A 24109-nucleotide genomic window follows, 5' to 3' on the forward strand; every position below is an offset into this window, starting at 1 on the left:
GCGACTAATGTGTTGTACGTTTATACTGAGTTTGTCTGCATCATCGCTGATTTTTTGTGTGTGATTATCTACTCTGATAATACTCAATAAGACTTGTACAGTACAAAACGGTATTCCTGCCCCCTGGTGGATTCCCCACAAGACTCTCATATTACTACATTGAAATGGAACGGAGGCACGGGTAAGAAAAAACCCATGATCACTCTTTTGATTCATCTATACAACTCCATTCCTGCTGTATCCCCCCCCGGCCATCTATTATCCCACGGCGCGGCGACCTCACCCACTCCTCTTCATAGCGCTCGTCAATGCTTTCGTAAAATATCATGCCATAATAAGCCGTCAATGGGATCGCAGTTAGGCCGACGGCAAATCAAATAACAACCCTTATATGCCAGATGCTTTTGTTCATAGTCCCGTCTGATCCACACTCATGGGGCTCCCGTCATTCTTCCTCCTGGCCCCAGCGCCCTTTAACTGGCCGGCCCTTCGCACTTTCTGCGGATTCGCCATCGCGGCATCATCGTCCTCCATATCTTCATCACTGTGGTTCCGCGCCGTATTAAGCACCTGCACGTTGTCTGGCCGACTGCGGAGCCATTGCATCCTGGGCCCACTGCGTGCCCGCTCACTGACCCTGAAGCCATAGATTCGTGGCTCGTACACCTTGCCTTTGCCCAAACCAGGGCCCAGGTTGTGTGCCAGCATACCATTTACCATTGGTTTCTCTTCACCATCCGAAGCCCGAGTTGGCGAGAGGACCTCGGTGGCCTTCTTGGAGAGGTCGTAGTCTGGGAAGGTCATGAGGAAGAGAGAACCGAAAGTCCGGCCAAAGAACGCGCCGTCCACGGTCTGGAACCGCGAGTTCGGTGGAACGTAAACGTCGAGACAGCTTGGGCAAAACAGCTTCACCGTGTCGTCTCCTGGCACATCAGATAGGCCCACTGGTAGAGTCCTGGCATGGTCGCAGTTCGTGCGCGGGCAGTTTCCGAAGTGAGAGAGCTCGTACTTCTCGCTCATCTGTTGGATGCCAGCGCGAGAGCATATATAGCGCTGGTGGATGAGTCCATACAGCAATTCGGCCGAGGATTCGATAACTGAGAGATCCGACGTCATGCGGTTCTGGCGGCGCTCTGAAAGCCGACGTGCTGCGCTTTCAAGGGATTCATCGGGGTCCTCATCATCATCATCATCCTCCTCCTCCTCGGTGTCTTCGGGTTCAACATCTAGAATCATCTTGGAGGGGTCAGCATTGAAATTGGCAATTCAAAAAATCTGGCGAAAGGAAGACGTAATGCGTACCTCTAATGCCTCTTTATACATTGGGACCTGGCCCTGTAGGCCCGTAAGATTGAAGTCATCTTCAATAAAGTCTTCCGAAACTTCGGCGAAGTATTCGTGGCCCAGGAGAGAGCAGAACGAGGTGATCCACGATTCGGGGCTGGCAGACGAGGACGACATCTCAAGCAGGCTACCGAAAGAATGCCTGATGATTTTATGCTCTCGTCCCTAAGCTTCACTGTGCCCTCTCAGCAGCGCGCTTGATTTTGTTATACCCGATATATAAACGTAGAGGCTCAGCAGCTATGGTATGGGAGCCTCAGCTGCAGTAGGAAGAAGGTCGGGGATCAAAAATAGAGAGTCGGTACCCTATGTCGGATATCTGAACAGTATATTGATATACTCTGGGAGATTGAGGTAGTTGTCGCTTATCTGGAAGCAGAGCTGTTTGTGCTAGCGAAGATGCAGATCGCGGATGGCGGGGTCGAACTGCGATAATGCGTTTGCACGCGCTGTAGTCGGAGGGGGGAAAGTGGTCTTGGAGAGTGCAGCTATACTTTAGTTGCCCAATAGTAACAGCAAACTGATATGGAGAAGGTTCAATATAACCCCTGACAGTCGAAACGTTTGGTTTTCGCGCCTGGTGCTCTCTGATATCGCGGCTTCGCAATGAATTCCGAGCGTGGTGCTCTCATCAGCGCGCTAAAGCGTATTTGGGAAATACGTAAACGCCAAGCATAGCACGTGACAGTTTCCTTTTCTGAGAAATCAAAGGGCGTCAACAATGGTTTCTTGTTCTTTTTGGCATGGCTATCTCAAAGTTATTGAATTGCAGGATATAAAACAAAGGACTATTAGCTTGTTTTTAATATGCTACCCGACTGTTACTTTTGACATAAATAAGGGTCTATTTTTAGCTACTAAGCTAGACCTGAGGGGTAAGGAAAGGGACCAAGTCAACCTATTTTCCTCTATCAACACGCCATATGCCGGTATTTGTTCTGCAAGAAATCCCCATAGTGCTCCAGTAACTACAGGTATACTTTTAGATTATTTTATCCATCGCGGTTTCGGGAAAGGGGATATCTGGTGCTTCCTTCTGGTATCCACCAGAGACCGTAATGACGTCTGTCGGCGTCTTTATAACCAATTTGAGAAACAATCCGTGGTTGAATGTGCCGCTTGAACCGGTTGGTTACCTCAAACTTGGCCAATTCTCGAAATAGTGCTCCTGGAGTGAATCCGTACTTACTATCTGTGGAACGATTCACTTAGTGCACGGAATAAGCAGAGAGTAAATAGCGGTCTCTTGAAGCAAATACTATCAGTGAATAAACCCATTGCTTATTATAGGAAGCCAGCGCGCGAACGATAATTGAATCTCCAGACTTCGGTTACTGAGTCTATTGACCACCTTCTACTTTCAACACAACACATGCATTCACATCCCGAGGTTGATATTTGTTGATATCGGCTTCGATTACTGGATTCATCGATCACCCTCTTTCCAGGTTGATATTTATTTATATCGACTTCGGTTACTTTATTGACCACTCTCTTCTTCAAACACTTCACATACAGTTCCAAGCCATGGCTTCGACAGACTCGAAGCGTTCTGAGCAGGTATTGAAATCATCCCATATGTAAACGATATCCAGCTCACAGTTTTCAGGTTTACGGCACCCGAATCTCCAAGGAAAATGGATATGATGCCAACAGTTACACATATTATCCCGTGGCCATTATAGGCGCTGGGGAATCTGGCATTGCTATGGGTACAGTCAGGCATTGGCGAGACCTGGTGGATCAACAGATACCCCGGAGTGGCATGCGATATGTAAGATATTATGTCTTAACTTCTGGGTTATATTCGTTTACATGCTAATATCATACACAGCCAAGCCGCTTTCTATTCATTCTCTTTTGCTCAAAATCACAAGCGGTCTTCGTTTTATCCTCCTGGGCCAGAGATTGTGAAATACCTCCAAGGAGTCTGCGAGAAATATGAAATTGTTGACAAAATTCAGCTTAATAGCAAAGTTACCTCATGCAGTTGGAACGACGCCGAAGGCCTCTGGGAGTTGACAATACATGAACTCGTCAACGGCGTTGGTGATTTAAGCAGCTATGATCGGGTCACTATGTTGAACAATCAAGGGGAAAGTTCAGTATTCGTCCGCTCAGAGAAAACCAGAGCCAAGATATTGATCAGTGCAGTTGGAGGTCTGGTAGAACCAAATTGCATGCCAGAAACTATTCCAGGAGTAGAGGACTTCCAGGGCGCCATCTTTCATTCTGCCAGGTGGAGATATGACGTTGATCTGAAAGATAAGAATATCCTCGTGGTTAGAACAGGCTGTAGTGCAGCTCAATTTGTCCCAGAGCTCACTAAAACATATGGGGCAATGGCAGTCACTCAGCTTATGCGATCGCCTCCCTGGGTGGTTCCAAGGCAAACTCTGCCGTTTGGATTTGGAGAGGAGAATTGGGAGGAATGGAGTCCGTGGTTGAATACGTACATTCCGGGATTTGCCAGACTCCGGAGACTATATATCGCCACACGAGCAGAATATGACTGGAGACTGTTTGGGGACGTAAATACGCTGAAAAGGAGATAGCAAAACTTGAGGTAGCACTGGTTGATCACATGAAGAAAAAGGTCCCAAAGAGGTATCATGAGGTAAGTGTTCCATTTTAATATTCGAATCTCGCAACCGCTGACTTTAAAAGATACTCACCCCGAAATATGGTGTTTGTTTGCAAGCGCCTTGTTATTGATGGGAAATGGTTTAATTCTCTGAATGATAAGAGGATCGTGCTATTTACTCTTCCACTTACCCATGTTCACGAGGATCGAGTAACGCTTGGTCCTATTCGTGAATCGCAGACGGCCCAAGATGCAAAAGTTTCTGCGAACAGCACTGAAGTTGTTCGCGCCGATGTTATCATCCTCGCCAACGGCTTCGATACATTGAACTGGTTCCATCGTCTGGAAGTCATTGGCCGCAATAGTTCAGTCCCTCGAAGAAGTTTTCAATGAGCGCGGCGGGCCTCAGATGTATATGGGCAGCGCCATGGACGGGTTCCCAAAATTCTTCGTTATCTTGGGGCCAAACACAGTGACGGGGCACATTTACACAGAGTGAGCATCCACATTCAGTATTGGTTCAACCAGTTTCATGGCATAGAAGAAAGAAGCTGAGCTGGAATGGACCGGCGACATTCAGAAGTCTCTCAAGAAATGGATTTGGAATATTGGTGGCTGCAGAAACTGGTACAAAGGAGAAGACGGCTGGAATTCGACTGCATACCCGTAAGTCGACGAACCCCCTAGCATTTTTCATACTGACTAGGATCGCAGATACTCTCAAGTGTGGTTATCACTTTTATGCATGTTCCCAAATTATAGGCATTGGAACTACAGATGATGATGATGATGATATTCATTAACGTCCAGCGGGACGCGGGTGTAACCCGCGGCCCTAGGACCTGCCGAAGGGTATTGGGACGTGCTAAGCTATGGGTTTATGTACAGAGTATGACCTTAGAGAGCAGTTCTTGCGTGTTTGCGTGGCTGTAAGGCCCGTTGACTGAGCGCCTTCCCCGCCAGTTGGGATGGTGTCAGGTTTGCTAGTAGAGGGCGGTGTCTCGGAGGTTCTCCCGAAAGGGGGTGTATGCGGGACCGGTTGGTCTGATGTTATGAGCCACTGCGAGTGTGGTGTGTAGTGTGCCCTGCGGCCTTGCTGCGACTGGAAATGTTCCAGGGGCGTGAGAGGGTAGATCTCAAAGAAGCAGTTTGGGACCCTACGAACTTGGACGGCCACGAAGTTACTGTTCGGCCTGGAGATGCCCTTTTCATCCCCAAGGGCTGGTGGCATAGTATCAAAAGCGAGGGTGACGGACTGAACGCATCAGCAAACTGGTGGTTCCGATAACCGAAGGACTATCAACATATTGAACGACTATTTAGCCTAGGTACAACTTGGAGAACAGGCTCATATCCAAGACCGTACTTCCTATGCCTTTGCCCTGGCGACGGCGCCGGCCTTCATACGCTTAAAAATGCTCAAATCGAGCAGCACAGGCTCGCCCATCCACGTCGCCCGCTGCGTATGGTCTCTCTCCTCATCGCTCACATCCTTCCCGTCCACAATCTCTTTGGTGTTCGGATGCACGAGTGTGCTCAGGGGACCGCGGTTGATCACCAGCCAAGGAATGAAGGCCCCGAACTGTGCAGGTGTGAAGAGGTTTACCTCGAACATCGCGATGGGATGGGGCCCGATGGGCTTGTCCCATAATTTGTAGATACGGAGTTCGGGGACTGTTGGGTGTTATTGATATGACCTCTTTCGAAGAGAGGTTTGGGGGGGGGGGTAGAGGAGTGGTAAAGGGTGGCAGAAAAGAACTGAGCAGCATGGCATACATTCGCGACGGATGCGTTCCCACAATTCTCCCGCAAATTTGAGTTGGTAATCATTGCTCTGGAAGTAGTATATATGTACATCACTGTATTATATCAGTTATAATGCCACGCTCATAGGGAAGAACGGCTTATTGTCACGTGGTTATGACTTACAATGCAGCATGCTCTCCATTTTTCAGCGGAGGAGTGAATTTGGTATAGCTGTCACTAAGCTTTCCTGTCGATGGATTCTCAAAGCTCTTTCCGTCCTCAGAAAACTCATTCGGAAGGGGAGGGAGGTCGCGATAACCCTCGAGCGGGGAGGGGTAAGTATATAGAGTGGGGTCTGCCATAATGGAAGCCAACAGGTTCTCGAGTTAAATATACAGAAAATAAGATACAGATAACTTATGCCAAAAGATTGATACGGTAAATATATAGAAACTGAAGCCTTTTTATGGTTCGTCCGCCCAGTTGGGGATTTCAAACGCATCTATAGCACCGCGGGGTATTGCGCAATGGATTCGGCTTAGTGGCGGGGTTCACTGGTCATCATTACTAGAGCAGCATCGGCTTCAGGCGGACTTCTCAGGGTCTAAAACACCTTTAAATTGACGACAGCGTCACGTATCAAGCCATGTTCTGGTTCTGTTCATCTGCCATGTATATATATTTATTTGCCATCAAATATTACGGCTAAAACCCGCGCAGTTTGCCAGATGTTCCCGGTCCAGCCTCAATCCGATGCTCATGCTTGGGCTTTTGGTCAGCCTCTGGCTGCCACCGTCGTCTCTCCTCAATAGCTTCCGAGAAATACATACCGCAAATAGTTTACAATGACAAAATCGCATGCGGGCTTGACTCAAGTCCTTATGGTGAGAATGCCGCTTCCGGCTTTTGAGAAACTCGGTGGATCCTTTCATGGTAGGCTCCTTTCATGGCATGCGGACAATCATCGTAACTCAAGGTCTTTGTCTATCTCGGAAAGACATTATCATGCTCTGAGTCTATTCTTCTCTCTCGAAAGAAAGAAGATTTTGTTGGTTGCGAGCGCATAATTATTTTCAGTCCCAGAGAGTTGTTTGGAGAATCGTCGTGATACGAGAATCAGTACATCTTCTACTCCACAGGTTCAAGTTATCCCCTATTATCCAGGAAGACGATTTACAAGCCATGTCTGGAGACAATTGGCGGACGGATCCTAGCCGCGATGAAACGTCGTCGCGGTTTGTGAAGGGGATTACTTCGACGAATTCGCGCCAATCTTCTCTAACGGGGATGACACCGATGAATTGGCGCCAACCTCCTGCAACGGGGATGACACAAAATCCCAGCAGGATGACACAAATTCCCAGCACATCGAGTGGTCCCAATTATGGCTCCGGTGTCAGCACCATTAAATGTATACATGCATTCTTTCCCCTTACTGGTGAATTTATAACTAAACAACTTACAGTTATGGGATCGAGAACTCGCCATGAGTTTATGCCAGGCAGAATCGCTTGTGTTTGGAGCTTCACTGAGGATCATCTTAATTTGGCACGATCCGACATAGACCGAAAGAAGGAGGATTTACTCACCCCGGATATTCCAGGAATGAAGGCAATGAATGTATTCGTCAAAATCCGCAAGGTTATTGTCATCGCGCGTTTTATCGACCATTGCATAGCATTGTAAGTTGTATACTGTTGACGGGTTGAAAGAGACCATGGAAGCTAAGGGACTGACCAAAACAGGCCAGTTTTTACGCACAAGGGGTTCGGGCTTGCTTCAAAACCAGAGATGAGGGGCGAATATGTGTCTATTCGAAACAAGTTCGATATTAATCCAAACGCCGAAACGGAACATGGATGCATTTACACAACCACAACATCAGCAGAGGCTGGCCGGAAAAGCGTAGCCCCGTGTGCAAATGTTTGGTTTACATATCCCCAAGCGGTGTCTTATAGGAGTAGGGTTGAATTCCTTGGTAACTTGGACCCCGGATCCCTAAGCAAACTCTGCGAACTTTACATGATGGCGACTAAGGGTGCCCTATCAACCACACTCATGGGGCTGGATCCTACGCTGTGGAGCAATGCGCCATACAGTCTTGGGAGTGAGAAGCGGCAACGCCCGGCAGACAAGACGGGCCCCGAAAAGCAGACAGGCCTAGTAAATACGGCCCAGCCCGTGAATCAAACATATTCGACGGCGGGACGGGAGCAGACTTATGCGGGTGCTGTACTCCAGCAAACAGCATCGGGAGCGGCAACGGCGCAAACAACTGGCATCGCTACAGGATTCCAACCTCTGAAGCGGGCCCGGGAACCTGAACCTTCGGATGATATATCCATGAACCCCGTCAAAAGAGTGAAAATGTAGGAGTATACGGACATTGACACTCAGAGAGGGGTGAGATAGGGACGGGCGACGGATAAGTCGGTTTCCAGAAAGAAAACGGACTGTTTTATTTGATTTTTCAGTAACAATGTGAATTGGATTTTTGCACAGAGTAGTTGGTGTCTTTGCTTACTGCTTCGGAAATTGGACTCATTTCCTCCAACCGATTTTGAATATTCTTTTGGGGCTCTACTTGATAGTATATATGAATGTGGAGAATTTTATCTTCTGACCAGTCGACCTATGTTCATGCATGATACAGCTCTTTGAAAATAGGATACCCAAGAATCAAATCAGTGATGACTTGAGATTAAAGGCGAGAAGACCGTAAATAACGAACATATTCAAGATTATCAAACTATACTTCATTCTTGAAGGCCTAGGGGGTAAACAATTTATGATTCAAAACGCGGCGTGCAATCAGAACTAAATAACATACAAATAAAAGTAAAAACTTGAACATTGTACTGAAGTAGAAAAACAGGAACAGCCCATCACCCGGAAATAAATAAATAAGACATAAGTCCCACATTGCGATACTTAACCATTCCGAACAAGGCATACTCTGCCTGGACACTTCTGCTCTAGAGTGTATCATAGTGCGCAGCGGTCCTCTTATCCTATCTTCCTCTTTTTATGTTGCTGTGAAGCTTCAATCTTTTTCTTCAAAGCTTCAGCCCGTGGAAAGGTCCAATTTGGGTCAGTATTCTCTGTAGTATGCCCCAACTGAGTGTGCTGCCCAGCAGTGAGACTCAATTCGCTTCCTGATGCAACAAATCGCGGCTCGCCTAATCCAGGTTGTCTAGAACCAGCTGTATTGTACACATTATTTGCCCACCCGGAAGAGAAGGGAGAGCGTGGAGAGTTTATTCCAATAGAGCGCCCATTTTGTCCTGCTGGTGGTAATGGCATTTCACTGGTGTAATTTTTGTCTTTAACGATTTTAGCTAATAGCTGAAGAAACCCTCTTGTCTCTTGCATAACTCTCATCATATCGACTGCTGTCATGTAAATGGTGCCATATAATGTAGCTTCCGAAACCAGTGTTTCTGCAGTTTCTAATGCGAAAGCCAACTTTTCCAGACTTGTTGCCAAGGGGGCTCTTCGAGCTTCAATCCTAGTATTGCGCACGGCGATTGCAGAGTTCCAAACTTCCGAAGGGTTTGCTTCGTGACTTATATTCAACTCCCGATGCAAATGCCGGGTCAGATCATCTACCGTTTGTCTTGCCTCGTCCATTTTTCTCGCGCGACCAAGGCCGGGAGTCCGGTCCAGCGCAAGTAGATGACCCAGTGTCGACTTCTGCATCTCGGCAGTCCAGGTCTTGAGCAAGTACTCCACAGAGTTGGGCTGCAAGGATCCAATTATATGACACTTTGTTCTGTAGTCGAAAGAAGCCGGTAAGTTAACCAGAGGAGCGCCTCTCCATCGGGCTTCATATCCAGCCAATCGTCTTCCATGTGTCGGTGCCAGCTACCCTCTACAGTCTGTCGACCCTCGGTCGCTGGCTGTCGTCGCTTCTCGAGTTGGTAGAGGTAATCGTATGGGGTCAATCTAAATTTATCAGCACCTTCGACGCTATCGCCTGTATGGAGAATCTGCATAAACTCTACACGCTGCTTTTCATAACAAACCCCTGCTAATTTATTGGCGTAAGAAGTCCATACAGGTCTGGCAAGTTAGCGGCATCACAAATTAAATTGAAGACAACCTACAAAGCTACATAGTGCTCTTGAAACCGTGCCACAACAATAAATTTGCGCCTCTTGGAATAAATAACACCTGATTGTCGGTTTAGAGTGAGAAACGGCTTGTCGCACTCTCTCCACGTCCTGTCGAATGCATAATCTTGATGCCACATCATTGAAATAATTGTGCCTGGTTGATATAACGCATGGTTGGTCCACCCTATATTCGTGCATTAGAAACACCTTGTTTTCCCCTGATGGTTTGTTTGGTTTCTTACTATCTGCACTGCGATATAACCCCGAATGTTCATTCGATTCGTATTTGTCTCCTCTATTGCCAAATGATGGATCCATAGGAAAGCCTCCATGAGTCCAATGCCCTCTCCGAATTGCTGGGTATGTATCAAAAACGGCGTCTGGGTCAGGCGAAAAGACTGACAATGGCCGATCAGGGGGCTGAGGACCGTTAATACCATTGCCATCCCCATCTTGGGTGGCAAGAATTCCGGTTAAGCTAGTTGTTCCAGTTGTAACATTTGAGCCGGTTGTAACATTTGGACCGGTCAAATTCTCGTATCGCGCCGCCTGGTTCGTGTATGCTTTCGTAGCTAACCACTGTTTCTCAACAGCCTCCCACCTCATTTTCGCAGCCAGTGCATGTCTGCCTGCCATTCTTGCTTTATGTCTTGCCTCCTCAGCTTCGTAATTATCCATTCTTTCCCGTTCTGTCAAAGACATTTTGCCTTTGCCAAAGGGGTTGGCCATCGCGCAGACAATCTGTAAGGGAGGCTTGATAAAACGACGCTCGTCTGTCAATTATGAGAAGTTTCGCTGCAGTTGCCCCTGGTACTTGATGCGAATGAAAAGGCAGCAGAAACTAAAAAGTTAAACAAACAGCCGCAAGGGGTGTTCACATCAGATTCGAGATATAGACCCCCGGGGAACACCCGAGGGGTATCATACAAAATCTACAAAGGCGACGGTTGTTATATTGACAAAGCCGACGATCAATAAGGGTTGGCGATATCTGAAAGCAGCAAAAGGTAGCAAGCGAACAAGACCAATGCAGCAGAGCACTTTTTAATAAAGAAACGTCCACACTAAGAAACAGGAATTTACCTCGAAAGGCTACATGTAAAACAATTGCTCTTGTCTGCAGCTGACGTATAATACGCAATCGGCTCATAAATAACTGACCACGAGGCCTCCCTGGGCCCTCAGCGCGGGGTTCTAAAGTTCAGTTGGCGGGCGATGGAATGGCACTGAGTGTGCCACTCATTTGCCATGGCTGCGAGAAGCAAAACGCGCGCTTTGCGGTTGGGATTATGAGCCTGCCCGACCAAGGAAAGTGAATGGAGTTAGCCTTGTGGAAAACCATCTTCCGAGACGGTTGGGTGGACGGCGATTGAAGGGGCGTATGAGGCAAAATTTTGATTATGTGTGTGAGAGCATTTGAGCTAGACGGTAAAACTCCACCTCCACCGCTTATGAGCAATTAAGACACTTCAATAACAGTACCACGAGATTGGAAATAGAATAAAAGCAGATAGGCAATACAATACATTATTATCTCTTAAAAGGGTTGTTTGTTGGTAATTAGGCCTTGAATGTGCTTGGATGCCCGTTCATCTTTCCATACTTCCGCACTTTCCCGTTAATATCTGCAGATATGAAATAAGACACTAAGGCCACGATACAAACAAGTATGTTATCTATGACCCAGTTATTTCTCACCGAGCTGCCCCATGCTGAAGCTCTCATTATGGACCCAAGTAAGTTTGTCGTGATCAGGTACTCGCCGCTCTCCAGCCCTGAAATGGCAGTTGTAGCTACCGCATCCGGAGACTGCAGTGGGTCTGGTTCTTCCAGGATCTTGGTAATTGCCGGTTTCCCAATGTTCTCATGTGCAAAGCCCGGCGTGTCGATCGATCCCGGGAATACGGTGTGAACTTTGACTGAGTCGCTGTAAAGCAGAATCTCCTGGGATAGCGTATCACTTAACGAGCGCATCGCAGCTTTGCATGGAGAATATGCCGAGTATCCCACAATGGGGTAAAACGCGAGAGTCGTGGCCGTAAATATGAAATGTCTTTGTCTCTCACTCCTCGCTTCACCTGGTGCCAACCACTCCTTCAGTATTGCTTGCGCCATTTCTGCACTTGCCCAGTAGTTGATATCCATCTGGTTTCTGAGCACCTTGCTGGGGGCATCTAAGAATAGCTGGGGTTCCGAGCTGCCAGCCATGCACCACACAACGTCGGGCGCGACACCACTGTTCCAAGCCATCACGTCAGTGACGATGCGGGTGGCTTCAGTGGCGTCTGTAAGATCGGCAGATATGTAGTGGAAGGTCTGGGTTGCAGAGGCTGCAGAAGCTTTGATTTCACTCAATGCTGCTTCAAGCTTACCAACGTTGCGGGCGACGATAACCACGTTGGCACCTTTCCCCGAGAGAATTTTCGCGACTGAGAGACCCATTCCTTGTGATGCCCCTGTCAAGAGCACTGTCTACGGATCATCAGCTATGAAGGCCATGGGGGGACTTGGGGGATGAGTATTGTACCTTCCCAGCCACATCGAAGTGGCTCTTGCGGCTGAGCCAACCCATTATGAACGCGCCGAGGCCAATGGCAAATATCAGGGAGGTTAAAGTCTTCCAGGAGATCGCGGAGAGGATATCGAGGCTCATTTGGGATTGTTGTGTGTTATGAGAAGGATGGCGATCAGGAGGGGGTCGTCAGCTCAGTAAATTAATGTCAGCTTGGTCGTTTTGAAATTGGAAACTTTTTTATAGTCTATTTGCTCGAAGCTTGGTCTGCCAACTTCCCAAATATTGTAACTTGGCTTCAAGATACAGTAGTCATACCTTTCCATATATAATGTATACGGCAGTTACTACAGGAATTCGCAAGAAATCCCCTTCAAGTCCAAAATGGAAGTCGCGACTGACCGAGGACCCCCTTGGTGGTACCTGGGTTTACTGGTACGGAATTACCTTTCGCCGCTATCTGGCACTAAGATAGTGGTATCGAAAAAGTTCGAGCGAGATCTCATCCACGGTTGCGCTCACTGAACGCCACATTTTCTAATTCTAACTGGACAGCTCAAATACAAAATGGCAAAGAAAAGAAAGGGTTCAGGCCGAGTCGCTCCAAGCGGCCCGAAAGAATTCGATGGAAAAGATGGGAAACTTCGACCAATTACATCCTATAGGGACGTTGCCGACGAGGAAGATGACTTCCATATTAATAGAGACAAGGTTATGCTTGATGAGGGACCAGAGGCCAAACGGCAACGCAAATGGGCAGAGCAAGGTATGTTTAATGCGATTATCTCCGTCGCGCCTACAACTACTAACAGTAGACAGACGCATTCCTTGAGCCTTCCGACGAGGAAGTTCTTGGATACTCCGATGCTAGTTCCGAAGACGACGAGGCGGCAGGAAGCCGATTGAGCAAAAGCAAGTCGAATCGCAAGGCAACATCGGACTCGGAAGGATCAGAGGCAGAGGAGGAGGATGAAGATGCCGAGGGTTGGGGATCATCGAAAAAAGACTACTACAATGCGGATAATATCGAGACGGAGGTGGATGCTTTAGAAGAAGAGGCTGAAGCGAAGCGATTACAGCAAAAGAAGTTGCAGAGCATGTCCGAGGCAGATTTTGGTTTTGATGAAAATGAGTGGCTGCAGGAAGTAAAGGACGATGATGGAGACGTGGTCACGGAGATCCTAAAGGACGTGGAAATCACGGACGATTTGGGACCAGAGGAACGGCTGAAGCTGCTGCAGACGAGATATCCCGAATTCGAGTTTCTGGCAAATGAGTTTGTGGAATTACATCCGGTCCTGGAGGATCTCAACAACGAAATCAATGCCACAGGGCCCAGGAATACAGTCGCGGTTATGAAGAGCCGTGCCTTGGCTGCTTATCTTGGAGCGCTGACAATGTACTTTGCCGTCCTCACTTCCACAGCAAAGGAAGAGGACGCAAAGGCAGCACTTGACCCTATGGAACTCCAGGACCACGCGGTTATGGATAGCCTGCTACGGTGCCGCGAGATGTGGTCCAAAACAAAGACTCTTCAAGCAGAGGATATGCCCTTTGGAGGCCTTGAAGAAGACGAGATACTATCTGACGAAGCCACACCCGAAACTGACGAGGAAGAGGCCTTTGAACGTATTCCATCAACTAAGAAGTCCAAAAAGGCTGCCAAGCTTGAAGCTGCTGCTGCTGCAACTGCTAAAGCGCGCAAGGCCCGAATCGACGCCAATGAAGCCTCGTTGACCGACCTTTCCTCCCTCATGCCCACCACCAAAACACGCAAATCCTCAAGCTCCAAGGCCAAGCCAGCTGCTGTGCAAGACTCCGACTCCGATTTTGGAGAAGAAGAATCTCTCTCCTCGCGCGCCCTCGCGGAGAAGGCCGCCAAGAAGAAATCTCTCCGCTTCTACACCTCCCAAATCGCACAGAGGTCGAATAAGCGCAACGAGGCTGGCCGTGACGCGGGTGGTGATGCTGATCTACCGTACCGTGAGCGCCTGCGCGACAGGCAGAACAGGCTGAATGCCGAAGCCGAACGCCGTGGCAAGAAATTAGACGAGTATGGCCGAGGCGCCGAGCTTGGTGAAAATAGCGACGAAGAGGATGACGCGGATAGAGCCGCTGGCAAGAAGGTCCAAGACGAAGAAGATGAGTACTACGATCTCGTGGCACAAACATCGAAGGCAAAGAAAGCTATGAAGGAAGATAAGCACGCAGCCCTTGTTGCCGCAGAGGCTGAGAATTCCTTGGCCAGAGTTGAGTGCGAGGATGTTGGTGAGGATGGCAAGCGCGCCATTTCGTACCAGATACAGAAGAACAAAGGTTTACATCAGAAGAGGAAGAAGGAAGTTCGCAACCCCAGAGTTAAGAAGAGGATGAAGTATGAGGAGAAGTTGAAGAAGTTGGGCAGCATGAAGGCCATTTATAAGGGCGGTGAGGAGCGTGGTGGTTACTCGGGTGAGAAGACTGGTATTAAGGCCGGGGTGGTTAAGAGTGTCAAGTTGTAGATATGCAGTATTAAAAATGAAATCAAATTTACTACAGCATATACATTCCATAGACCTCGAATAAGCTACGGCATAGACTATTCTTTAACAAAAGTCACATGGATCCGTTACGTGGTCACGATTTGTAGCTTCATGTTTGTAATGGCATATATTCATAGACCATCGTCCCTTTCCGCATCATGCAGAAGTCTGGTGGCTAGAACTGCTCTGGCTCGAGTAACACAAAAACGCTCGCTAATAGCATAAGCCCCGATGTGCAAATGATACTCATTACAGTTATGTTCCCCGCACCGGGCTAGCTCAATTTCTTGAAGCTCAACTACCCCAGTGGGTGTTTCCTGGTTTCGGTAAAAAAAAACGAAACACTGTTTTCGATCGCTGTCGACGTCGCGCTTCCTTGTTCCGGGATCGACCCAGACGGCCGCTTGTGGCCGGTTTCCAAATTGGAAGGCGTCGCCTAAAGTCCACATGCTGACTGAGGCATGGGCAAATAAATCCCATGGGCCAGTCTTGCTTTCTTTCTCCATTTCATACAACAGCGATGCAACGATCATGCACCAACCATCCCTGGGCCATAGCTGCCATGGCGAGATGGGCCGTACTGTTGTTGGTTAAGCGCAGACTATCACATTGTTAGTTTTGTAGTAGAAATCAAGGTGACTCCCACCACCAACCTTCTTTCTTCTCTTTCCAGGGCCGCCCCGGTCATCACCCTCGCCGGTTGAGTACCCAGCATCAACCATATCGTCATCAACATAGCCTTCCCCGTAGCCCTCAAAGCTCGACTCGTCATAGCCACGCTTCTTCACGGCTCGCTTGGGACGAGCAAGGTCTGCCTTACTACCGCGGGACATTGCTCCGGACTGTTGGCTTGCGCTCTTCTGCATCCCCGCAGACGTAGGCTTTGATGGGACTTGAGCAGCAGGCTTTTTCTCTGGAATATCCAACTCGCCTAGGACAGAACTATCCCACATCTGCTTCGGTATTACACCTTTGGCCATCGTCATTGCTGCAGGCAGAGCCGCAAAGACATTCTGGGGCAACCCCTTCTCAATCTCCTTGCCAAGACGCTGCGTTACCATCCACTCATGTTCTGGTTCTCTCATCATGGACAGAAGGCCGCCTGAAGACTCTTCGTCGTTCACTGTAACGTCAAACTTCCCACTGATCCCCAAGTCCTTGATCTTGCCCTTGTATGTCTTGCGTAGTCCATTCTTCTCGCCACTCGGTAGAACTCGTGCCACTTTCGCCGCAGTTGGGTTGAGTCCGTACAGTTCGAATAGGTCTAATCCTAGATCCGGTTGATTGCAGGGATGAGCTAAATCAAGTCTGTGTTAACCAAATACTAAGGTAGATGATGTGCAGAACTTGAGATTCACGGTGCCCGCACAAGGCGAGCACCAAAACCTTTTTGGAGAGAGGGGAGCCTTACGAGTTCTGCAAAGTTGGTATATCTTGCCAACATCAAGGTGAAGGTCCTCAATACACAGCTTGCGTTCCTCGACATGAACTTTCTTCTGCTCACGACCACCAGTATCCTCCGATTCTCGCTTACGTTTGTTCGAAAGGTCATCAGCCTGGATGCTCGAATCGATCGACATTGGCATCGCGCTATCGTGCACATCTGTTATAGCTGGCCCTTGGACTGTCCTAGAAATGGTTGAACTCATGTTGCCCGATACCCTGGTGTTTGGCACCTTCTCGCTCGAGGCCGTGTTTGGCTGGAGAGGGCTTTGTGGAGTCCGAGGTTGAAATGTCGCGGGCTGTGACCTTTTCACCTCGCTGTTCGGAGTAGGTGAGAGCGGGTACGATCTATTGGTAGCAGAATCTATTGGAGTCGACATCGATAAAGCCTGTGAATGTGACGATGGTTACACGAAACAATGCGAATAACAGAAAAATTGAGCCTGGCTCGCTACGTCACCCAAGACGAGCTGTCGTTTTCAAGGATAGTGCAGTTATAGGGGAAGAAGCCGCCAGAGTGAATATCAAGATCTCGAGGATAAGGTGACCTCAGTGTTCACGGAATCGATGGGTGCGATGGCGGTGAAGATGTCTATCGGCGCGACCGGTCGCAATGAGGCGCTCGACCACCAACGGCGCGTTAAACAACAGAGACTCTATCGCATCAGTGAAGTCGCAATATGTCGATACAGGATGTATGCAAGGCAGTCACAACAGCGTATGGGTGTGACGGGTCGTGGTTGTCGTGGTGGTTGTCGTAGATGTGGTGGTTGACGGTTGAATTGGGGGTCAAGGTGAACTGATCATCCATTTGTTGCTGGCGATTCTGGGCGGCGGTTCCTCACTAACCCCAATACAGGCTAGCGTATTGTCGGAATTATTTGTCTGCGACTTTCAGAATAATTTCTGCAGGGTCGATTATTTACTATCAGCGAGAATTACAATACAAAAAATATCCGCCCCCGCATTCCACATATCATGGGCGAAAGACAAAAGAGGCAGCGCCCTGAAGGGGAGGCTGAAGCTGCTTTTTTGCAATCCGATAATGAAGAAGTTTCTCCCAACAAGAAAGCACGCAAAGAAACGAATGCATCAGCAAGGCGCTCTCTATTCGTCCGATCATTGCCCGCTACCGTTACCAGCGATGCTCTTACGAAACTGTTCTCAGAAAGCTACCCACTAAAGCATGCGACTGTGGTTCTTGACCCGGAGACAAAGCAATCGAAAGGCTATGGCTTTGTTACGTTTGCCGACGCAGAAGACGCGGAACGTGCGAAAGAGGAGTTCCACGGCAAGGCCTTTCAAGGCCGGAAATTGAAGGTTGAGGTGGCAGAGCCTAGACATAGAGATGTGGACTCTGGCAAAGGAGCCGGAGGGAAGCGCACCAGCATTATTTCGACAGAAGCAGCTGCGGCCAAGACTAAGAGATCTGAGAAGATGGTCGAGGATCGCAAGCCTCCAAAGTTGATTATTCGAAATTTGCCTTGGAGCATTAAAGATCCTAAGGATTTAGAACTTCTGTTCCAGAAATTCGGAAAAGTCAAGCATGTCACACTCCCAAAAGTCAAGGATACTCAGGCTGGATTTGGATTTGTGGTGATGAGGGGCCGAAAAAACGCCGAGAAAGCACTCGAGGCCGTGAATGGCAACTTGATTGATGGCAGAATCCTTGCCGTCGATTGGGCTGTCGAGAAGGATGTCTGGGAAAAGGCCAAAACCGACGCTGGAGAAGAGCCAAAGCCCAAGAAGGCAGCTAAGAAGGCGAAGGCAGAGAAGCCGGCAAAGGAGGATGCTATGGATGTTGATAAGAAAGATGAAGATCCCAACGATGTCGACGCTGATGTTGCCAATTTTATGAAAAACTTTGGTGATGAATTAGAGTCTGAGCCCGAGGACAACGAAGACGAGGATGAGAATATGGATGATGCGGAGGACGAAGATGAAGACGAGGATGCCGACAACCTTGGCGCAGAACTGGAAGAGCTGGAAGATGAATCCGAAGATGAGGAGGCTGCAGCGAAGGTGGCCGAAGCGGCTAGAAGGAAGGCCCAGTTCATTACTGATAACTCATCGACACTCTTTGTTCGCAATCTTCCATTCACCGCTCGTGACCCTGAGTTGAAAGAGCATTTCATGCAATTCGGAGCCGTCAGATACGCCAGAGTGGTGATGGATCGGGCAACGGACAGACCCAAGGGCACAGGGTTCGTTTGCTTCTACAATGTTGAGGATGCCGACAACTGCGTCAAGAACGCCCCAAGATACCAACCAACCGGAGCAAATGCCACTAAAAAGACCGATGCCAGCAATGTCAAGCATTCCATTCTCGAGAATGAGAGCGCCGACTCTTCCGGTTCATACACCATCGATGGACGCGTCCTTCAGGTTTCTCACGCTGTCGAGCGAGAGCAAGCGGTGAAGCTGACCGAACAGGGCATCAATAGCCGTGACAACAGGGACAAGGATAAGCGTCATCTTTATCTTCTCTCAGAAGGTACCGTTGCCGCTGGTACTACTCTTTACAATGCACTATCTCCATCCGAAATCACCATGCGTGAGGACAGTGCCAAGCAGCGCAAGAAGCTCATCCAGGGCAACCCCTCGCTCCATCTTTCGTTAACTCGTCTCTCAATCCGCAACTTGCCGCGCTCTATCACATCTAAGGACCTCAAGGCCCTTGCCCGTGAAGGTGTCGTCGGTTTTGCCAAGGACGTCAAATCAGGCCTAAGAGCCCAGCTGTCGAAGGAGGAGGAAGCCCGCGGTGGAGAACCCATGCGCGAGGCTGAGAAGCAGCGAAAGGCGAAAGGAAAGGGAATCGTCAAGCAGTCCAAGATTGTTTTCGAAGGTCGCGAGGGTGCCAAGGTGTCTGAAGAGAGTGGCGCAGGGCGCAGTCGTGGATACGGATTCATTGAGTATGCATCTCATCGCTGGGCTCTGATGGGCCTGCGCTGGCTTAACGGCCACGCTCTCGATGGCAACGGAGGAAAGAAGCAGAGATTGATTGTCGAGTTTGCTATCGAGAATGCTCAAGTTGTGGAGCGCAGAAAGGAGCGCGAGGAGAAGGCGAGAATTAGGAGTAAGGAGGTGCTTGAGGCGAGAGAAAAGGGAGAGCTGGAAGGCAAGAAGCCCGAGAAGAAAGCATTCACCAAAGATCAGCTGATGGCGAAAACACGCAAGGGAATGAAGGGTGATAAGGGCAAGCCAGAGAAGAAGGGGAAGCCCAGGGAACTTGGAAAGGAGTGGAAGCAAAGGCCCGGAGCTTTCAATAAGGGCAAGCCGAGAGAAGAGAGGGGTGGAGGATCAGGCAGAGATGGTCCAAAGCCAACGAACGGGAAGGGGAAGTTTGCAGATAGAGTACCAAGGCAAGGTCCGGTTCCAGCTGGGAAGGACGCATCAAAATTCAAGCCAGGGTTTGCTGAGGGCGAGGAAGGGAGGTTGGCCAGAAGGGCTCAGATTATAGCTAAGAAGCGCTCCATGAGGCGGGCGAGGAAGGCCTAATGCGAGGGGCTTTGAGGGGAATTTTGTATGTAAATAGAAAATAATGGCGCTGGGATATCATCAACAATTGGGATTTGACAGATACAATACAATTATCCGTGCTGCTGAAGTTTGGCTATTTTGCTTTCAACTTGATATTTCTCCAGTGCAGTAGAATCTCCAAGTAGTAATCCTGTATATTAGAGTACCTCCCCAATAAGAAACGATACTGCTCATTCCGTATAATGAACTTAGAAGTGGGTTCCTTGTTGCTTTTATGAAATGGGTATTATACACTGTTTTACCATTTCGCTGCCGATCTCTCAAGTGCAAACATGACAAACAACCCCAAATTTCCTTCTCGCTTAGACCCGCGCTAGCGGCTCCGCGCCAGTATATAACCTCACCTTCGCTCCCGAATTCTCCTCTTTTCTTCTTTATCATCTAGTAGGAGTTATAATTAATACTTATATACTTTTTAACACGGCTCCTCGCTTCGGCGCTTGCTGAGGGTTATTCAGTCCATGAATAGTCTTCCGTTCCCGGGAACCAAAATCAGATTAAGGTACCGTCTTTCCAAAACAGCTGCTCTCGACGCCTTTAGGTGGGGGAGTGACTGTGGGATGGTCTCTACATACCATTTTGAAAAGCATTGTTTTCTTTTGAAGAAGACGAGCTTGTCGGCGAGAAGATTCTTCTGATCGGACCCTTCATGACTGGTCTCAAGGATCATCTTGTATGGAGTGTCTGAATCAGTCTGACGTGACGATTGATAAGTAGAATCATTGTGTAGAGCAGCTCAAATTGTTTGGTGTGAATGTACCATCGCCAAGAGGGGCATCAACCAGACAGGAAAATGCTGGTAGCACCCTAAGGGGTTTGGTGAAGAGCAGGACCTGATGACAAGAGTGCCTTTGACACAGCGAGCAGAGAGTTACTAATTTTCGTCACCTCCCAAGTCGGAATTACTTCCAGTCTAAGGTTATTAAATGAGATGATTAGTCAGCAGAATTCGAAAGCATGAGCAATCATGTCGAGCCTATATCTACAACATTCCCGCGACAACTGAGAGGATCGAACAATTGGTCTACGCATTAACAAGTACCCACCCCATTTCCTTTATGCACAGAAATACAATTATGTCTCGCGTCTAGCTAACTCATCATCTTTGGTAGGGTCTCTGAAAAGCGGACGTTGCGACACCCCATGGCGAAACAAAATCCAACTCGAATGATTCTTCTAGCATAGCAGCAACTTTGTGGCGCAAAAATGAAACTCTCAACAGCCGGCGAGGTATGCTTCTTTCACCATGACAGCTGCTCTTGAGCTCGACAACGGGGAGCACATTACATACGAGTCGGCCCGTAAGAAAGATGCCAACATGATCAATGAGTAACATAACCTTAGAGCAAGGAGACAGCTCTTTCAGAAGCTCCGGGATCAGCGTGCAGCGATCCAGGGCATTGTTAGGCATCACCTGTCAGGGTTCTATTCTAGTTGCTAGGAGAAAGGTCGCTGCGCGGGAAGAATATGTAAAACAGTTACAAGCTCTCTTTGACGAAAAGGCAGGCCTCTCTACAGAGGGAGAGACTCGTAGCTTTACTTCGGTAGAAGCGCCTAGGGTGCGTCTCGACGCAGAGACAGACATTATAGCTTTGGAATAGCATTGTATACACTCCCAGGTCACACATGGTTTGAAAATCTCGTTGTGTATGGCCAGCTTTTTGAATTTATATTACGCTAGAGCTACGAACCATAACTAGTATCTCAGTAAAGAGCGACTAGTATCACATCTAGTAGACGCGCTTTGGTGGGGACATGGAAGCCTTGATTGTCAAGCTTCCAACGTTCTGCCACCCCTTCTTGAGGAGAGAGACGAGGTAGTTGATGGACAACATGATGTTGGAGATCAGCTGGTCCTCAGTCATGCTGACGTTGCCGACAGCGACACCCATGCAGAGAACCTTCTTCAACTGGAACTTGATGGTGGACTTGACATCGGTGATCTTGTCGGAGAGGGACTCGTTGTGGGAGACTGGGGTTGGGAACTTGCCAGCTGCAAAAATTGTCAGAATTGAACGCGCATGCGGTGAGTGGAAAGTGGCTTACCCTTGGAAAGACCGGGACCCAAGAGACGGGGAATCTGCTTGATAAGAGCATCGGAAGCGATGAAGGCATCGTACTTGCGTGCGAGCTTCTTAATCAGCTTCTTGTTCTTATTGAGCTTCTTCAAGTCATCAGCAGACATGGCATCAACACCACCGTGCTTGGCACGATCGATATCGTGCTGGTCACCGAGAATGCTACGATCGTGTCAGCGCAAGTCTTTTCATTCTTGCCTCGCGATATATTTGCGCTCCGGTCGAACGTACCAGATGGCCATGTTTGGGCGGGGAACCTGGGGGAGCTTGATGGTTCCAGAGAAACGCTTATCACGTTGAGGATCGTAGTTCTTGAGGCCAATTTGCAACTCGACGGTCTCGAGGAAGTTGCGCTTCTTGGTCTCCAAGGAGTACTCAAGGAGCTCCTGGACGTGGGTTCGCACTCCGGCTGTGAGGGCAAGCAGTCAGCATCACCATCGCTATTCGCCATCTAGCGCGTTGCGGATTCATTTGGGAACATACCGACTGAGATCTTTGAGGCCATGATCGCAAGTCTTCCAATAGGGTTCTATTGGTGAGGATTTGTGCTGTGGTTAGTTGATCAGTTGAGGGTGATTTTCGAAATTTCAATTGTGGGACAGCCCTCGCTTGAGGGCTTGGCGTTAAAAATTTGGTCACGTGGTGAACTTTTCTAACTGAGTAATCTTACCCCACCATTTGACGCACAGATCCTCGCCGACGTTACCTAACGGTATATGACAGTGTCCATGCCCAGCAATGCCTCTGCGATATGTCAAAAGCGATATCAATATTTATACCAATTGAAGCATAGGTTATTTTTCGGTGTTTTGGTAATTGAAGCGCATATATCAGAGAACACAGCGTAATTCGCTCAAACAGCCCAATAAATATTTAGTAGTTATGATATTCAAATTCAACTATTTAATAATTGTCCATCAATCTCTTTTGCGTCTCATTTCCCTGTTGTTCACGCTGTAGACTGTTAAATCAAGTTACTCTGATCCCTTTACTGTCCTGTTTTCTCACTGTTAGCGGATGGCATGTCCACCAACGTTTACTATGCTATATGGTGTTGGTTCTTGAGTTCACCCCCATCATACCATTTCATATCAATAACCTCATGCCCACACTCAGCCACTGCCTCACACTCACTTCTACATTGGTCATCATCTATATTCACACCTTGTATCTGCTTTTCGTCAACACGTTTGAAGTCCACAATCACAAACCTCGCCGACCATGTCGCGCACGGTGGAAGCCGCAGCTGCACCACCCAAGATCTCCTTCACCAGCTGGATCCTGGGAGGACCCCTCGTCACTGTGCCTACAAGAGAAAGAACCCCAGGCGGCCGATTGCCAAGCGGTGATGCCGACAAAGGCCTCAAACCAAAATACAATTTCATTGACGGCTCCAAACTGAATGAGAAGAGATACTACCAGAACAGGCGGGTGTCAAAGGACAAAGTCACATATACGAAGAAAGATGCCGAGAAGGGGAATAAGGAAAAAGAGCGAGAGGCTGAGACTCCGAAAAAGGCAGTGCCGAAAGATGAAATTGCGAAGAAGGAAGAGGTACCGCAACCCCTGTGTTCCTATCACTAATCATCGCCAAATTCTGACAATCGCGTGTAGCAGAACAAGCAAGCGCAGCAATCACCAGGATGGACAAAGGCCCAAGACGAGAAGATCCTTGCCATGAAGAAGGTGGGAGACAGCTGGAAGATGATTGCCCAGGAAGTCGGCGCATCAAAGAAGGACGTCACGATCCGGTTTAAAGAACTCAGTAAGGCAGGCGAGAAGAGCGATGAAAACGATGATCCCCTCCCATTTGGTGATATGCCGGGAATGTTCACTGAAGACGAACTGACCGAGGACTCTGAACCCCCAGCTAAACTTCAGAAGAAAGGCAAGGGAGAGAAGGGAGGAGGGAAAGGAGATAATGGGAGCAAGGGCAAGAAGGGCGAGAAAGACAAAGTCATCGTTGACACAGTTGCACTGGAGGCTGAGCACGGAAAGAAAGTACTGGTTCCTGACGCCGTATGGACGATTGGTGACCTCGAAGTGTTGGCAAACGTGGAAGAGCGATACAGAGAGCTTAAGTGGATGCATGTCCAGGCGGGCTTCTATAACATGACAGGGCGCATGGTGGGGAGCGAGGTCATAAAAGCTAAATTTCAACAAGGTTGACTGACTGGGATGGAATTGGAGGTGTCGGACAATTATGACGTGCACATCGGGGGGGG

The 24109-nt window shown here is 48.6% G+C and overlaps 13 protein-coding genes across 13 annotated transcripts; 5 read left to right on the plus strand and 8 right to left on the minus strand.

The window, feature by feature from the left end:
- Positions 1-408: 408 nt before the first annotated feature.
- Positions 409-1461, minus strand: CKB1 (casein kinase 2 regulatory subunit; the record flags this gene model as incomplete). Its single annotated transcript, XM_024466401.1, has 2 exons — positions 409-1236; positions 1303-1461. The coding sequence occupies 2 exons, from the start codon at positions 1459-1461 to the stop codon at positions 409-411; spliced, it is 987 nt and encodes a 328-aa protein (XP_024326440.1).
- Positions 1462-3956: 2495 nt separating this feature from the next.
- VC83_02746 (uncharacterized protein) lies at positions 3957-4321 on the plus strand (the record flags this gene model as incomplete). Its single annotated transcript, XM_024466402.1, has 2 exons — positions 3957-3961; positions 4012-4321. 2 exons carry the CDS (start codon positions 3957-3959, stop codon positions 4319-4321), a joined length of 315 nt encoding a protein of 104 aa, XP_024326441.1.
- Positions 4322-4835: 514 nt separating this feature from the next.
- Positions 4836-6247, minus strand: VC83_02747 (uncharacterized protein). The gene is made up of 3 exons (XM_024466403.1): positions 5858-6247; positions 5705-5787; positions 4836-5602 (listed from the first exon to the last, which is right to left on the minus strand). The coding sequence occupies exons 1-3, from the start codon at positions 6034-6036 to the stop codon at positions 5298-5300; spliced, it is 567 nt and encodes a 188-aa protein (XP_024326442.1). The 5' UTR covers positions 6037-6247; the 3' UTR covers positions 4836-5297.
- A 33-nt stretch (positions 6248-6280) lies between these two features.
- Positions 6281-8282, plus strand: VC83_02748 (uncharacterized protein). The gene is made up of 3 exons (XM_024466404.1): positions 6281-7085; positions 7140-7356; positions 7420-8282. The coding sequence occupies exons 1-3, from the start codon at positions 6857-6859 to the stop codon at positions 8045-8047; spliced, it is 1074 nt and encodes a 357-aa protein (XP_024326443.1). The 5' UTR covers positions 6281-6856; the 3' UTR covers positions 8048-8282.
- Positions 8283-8680: 398 nt separating this feature from the next.
- On the minus strand, positions 8681-9373 carry VC83_02749 (uncharacterized protein; the record flags this gene model as incomplete). The annotated part of the gene is made up of 1 exon (XM_024466405.1): positions 8681-9373. One exon carries the CDS (start codon positions 9371-9373, stop codon positions 8681-8683), a length of 693 nt encoding a protein of 230 aa, XP_024326444.1.
- A 56-nt stretch (positions 9374-9429) lies between these two features.
- Positions 9430-11048, minus strand: VC83_02750 (uncharacterized protein; the record flags this gene model as incomplete). Its single annotated transcript, XM_024466406.1, has 3 exons — positions 10032-11048; positions 9781-9973; positions 9430-9736 (listed from the first exon to the last, which is right to left on the minus strand). Exons 1-3 carry the CDS (start codon positions 10516-10518, stop codon positions 9430-9432), a joined length of 987 nt encoding a protein of 328 aa, XP_024326230.1. The 5' UTR covers positions 10519-11048.
- A 181-nt stretch (positions 11049-11229) lies between these two features.
- TSC10 (3-dehydrosphinganine reductase) lies at positions 11230-12816 on the minus strand. Its single transcript, XM_024466407.1, has 2 exons — positions 12317-12816; positions 11230-12261 (listed from the first exon to the last, which is right to left on the minus strand). The coding sequence occupies exons 1-2, from the start codon at positions 12440-12442 to the stop codon at positions 11350-11352; spliced, it is 1038 nt and encodes a 345-aa protein (XP_024326229.1). The 5' UTR covers positions 12443-12816; the 3' UTR covers positions 11230-11349.
- VC83_02752 (uncharacterized protein) lies at positions 12817-14948 on the plus strand. The gene is made up of 2 exons (XM_024466408.1): positions 12817-13067; positions 13121-14948. The coding sequence occupies exons 1-2, from the start codon at positions 12869-12871 to the stop codon at positions 14800-14802; spliced, it is 1881 nt and encodes a 626-aa protein (XP_024326228.1). The 5' UTR covers positions 12817-12868; the 3' UTR covers positions 14803-14948.
- Positions 14949-14965: 17 nt separating this feature from the next.
- VC83_02753 (uncharacterized protein) lies at positions 14966-17043 on the minus strand. Its single transcript, XM_024466409.1, has 3 exons — positions 16235-17043; positions 15477-16120; positions 14966-15424 (listed from the first exon to the last, which is right to left on the minus strand). The coding sequence occupies exons 1-3, from the start codon at positions 16644-16646 to the stop codon at positions 15353-15355; spliced, it is 1128 nt and encodes a 375-aa protein (XP_024326227.1). The 5' UTR covers positions 16647-17043; the 3' UTR covers positions 14966-15352.
- Positions 17044-17129: 86 nt separating this feature from the next.
- Positions 17130-19872, plus strand: NOP4 (RNA recognition motif-containing protein). Its single transcript, XM_024466410.1, has one exon. It carries the CDS (start codon positions 17245-17247, stop codon positions 19762-19764), a length of 2520 nt encoding a protein of 839 aa, XP_024326226.1. The 5' UTR covers positions 17130-17244; the 3' UTR covers positions 19765-19872.
- Positions 19873-20905: 1033 nt separating this feature from the next.
- On the minus strand, positions 20906-21217 carry VC83_02755 (uncharacterized protein; the record flags this gene model as incomplete). The annotated part of the gene is made up of 1 exon (XM_024466411.1): positions 20906-21217. One exon carries the CDS (start codon positions 21215-21217, stop codon positions 20906-20908), a length of 312 nt encoding a protein of 103 aa, XP_024326225.1.
- Positions 21218-21443: 226 nt separating this feature from the next.
- Positions 21444-22446, minus strand: CRP74 (60S ribosomal protein L10a). The gene is made up of 4 exons (XM_024466412.1): positions 22368-22446; positions 22116-22293; positions 21853-22046; positions 21444-21799 (listed from the first exon to the last, which is right to left on the minus strand). The coding sequence occupies exons 1-4, from the start codon at positions 22387-22389 to the stop codon at positions 21537-21539; spliced, it is 657 nt and encodes a 218-aa protein (XP_024326224.1). The 5' UTR covers positions 22390-22446; the 3' UTR covers positions 21444-21536.
- A 388-nt stretch (positions 22447-22834) lies between these two features.
- VC83_02757 (uncharacterized protein) lies at positions 22835-24098 on the plus strand. The gene is made up of 2 exons (XM_024466413.1): positions 22835-23438; positions 23499-24098. The coding sequence occupies exons 1-2, from the start codon at positions 23106-23108 to the stop codon at positions 24051-24053; spliced, it is 888 nt and encodes a 295-aa protein (XP_024326223.1). The 5' UTR covers positions 22835-23105; the 3' UTR covers positions 24054-24098.
- Positions 24099-24109: the final 11 nt, after the last annotated feature.

The sequence above is a fragment of the Pseudogymnoascus destructans genome (genome assembly GCF_001641265.1).
Source record: "Pseudogymnoascus destructans isolate 20631-21 unplaced genomic scaffold scaffold_5, whole genome shotgun sequence".
NCBI lineage: Eukaryota > Fungi > Ascomycota > Leotiomycetes > Thelebolales > Thelebolaceae > Pseudogymnoascus > Pseudogymnoascus destructans.

Coding starts and splice junctions, on each gene's coding strand:
- NOP4 (XM_024466410.1), top strand. CDS start 17,245: ATGGGCGAAAGACAAAAGAGGCAGCGCCCTGAAGGGGAGGCTGAAGCT.
- VC83_02753 (XM_024466409.1), bottom strand. CDS start 16,646: ATGTCGACTCCAATAGATTCTGCTACCAATAGATCGTACCCGCTCTCA. Junction 16,121..16,234: donor ATACCAACTTTGCAGAACTC/GTAAGGCTCCCC, acceptor GACTTGATTTAG/CTCATCCCTGCAATCAACCG. Junction 15,425..15,476: donor CTGGAAAGAGAAGAAAGAAG/GTTGGTGGTGGG, acceptor ACAATGTGATAG/TCTGCGCTTAACCAACAACA.
- TSC10 (XM_024466407.1), bottom strand. CDS start 12,442: ATGAGCCTCGATATCCTCTCCGCGATCTCCTGGAAGACTTTAACCTCC. Junction 12,262..12,316: donor ACTTCGATGTGGCTGGGAAG/GTACAATACTCA, acceptor GATGATCCGTAG/ACAGTGCTCTTGACAGGGGC.
- VC83_02752 (XM_024466408.1), top strand. CDS start 12,869: ATGGCAAAGAAAAGAAAGGGTTCAGGCCGAGTCGCTCCAAGCGGCCCG. Junction 13,068..13,120: donor ACGCAAATGGGCAGAGCAAG/GTATGTTTAATG, acceptor AACAGTAGACAG/ACGCATTCCTTGAGCCTTCC.
- VC83_02748 (XM_024466404.1), top strand. CDS start 6,857: ATGTCTGGAGACAATTGGCGGACGGATCCTAGCCGCGATGAAACGTCG. Junction 7,086..7,139: donor CGGTGTCAGCACCATTAAAT/GTATACATGCAT, acceptor AACAACTTACAG/TTATGGGATCGAGAACTCGC. Junction 7,357..7,419: donor ATCGACCATTGCATAGCATT/GTAAGTTGTATA, acceptor TGACCAAAACAG/GCCAGTTTTTACGCACAAGG.
- VC83_02757 (XM_024466413.1), top strand. CDS start 23,106: ATGTCGCGCACGGTGGAAGCCGCAGCTGCACCACCCAAGATCTCCTTC. Junction 23,439..23,498: donor AAATTGCGAAGAAGGAAGAG/GTACCGCAACCC, acceptor AATCGCGTGTAG/CAGAACAAGCAAGCGCAGCA.
- VC83_02747 (XM_024466403.1), bottom strand. CDS start 6,036: ATGGCAGACCCCACTCTATATACTTACCCCTCCCCGCTCGAGGGTTAT. Junction 5,788..5,857: donor AATGGAGAGCATGCTGCATT/GTAAGTCATAAC, acceptor GATATAATACAG/TGATGTACATATATACTACT. Junction 5,603..5,704: donor GGAACGCATCCGTCGCGAAT/GTATGCCATGCT, acceptor AACACCCAACAG/TCCCCGAACTCCGTATCTAC.
- CRP74 (XM_024466412.1), bottom strand. CDS start 22,389: ATGGCCTCAAAGATCTCAGTCG. Junction 22,294..22,367: donor GGCCTCAAAGATCTCAGTCG/GTATGTTCCCAA, acceptor TTGCCCTCACAG/CCGGAGTGCGAACCCACGTC. Junction 21,800..21,852: donor GGGTCCCGGTCTTTCCAAGG/GTAAGCCACTTT, acceptor CAATTTTTGCAG/CTGGCAAGTTCCCAACCCCA.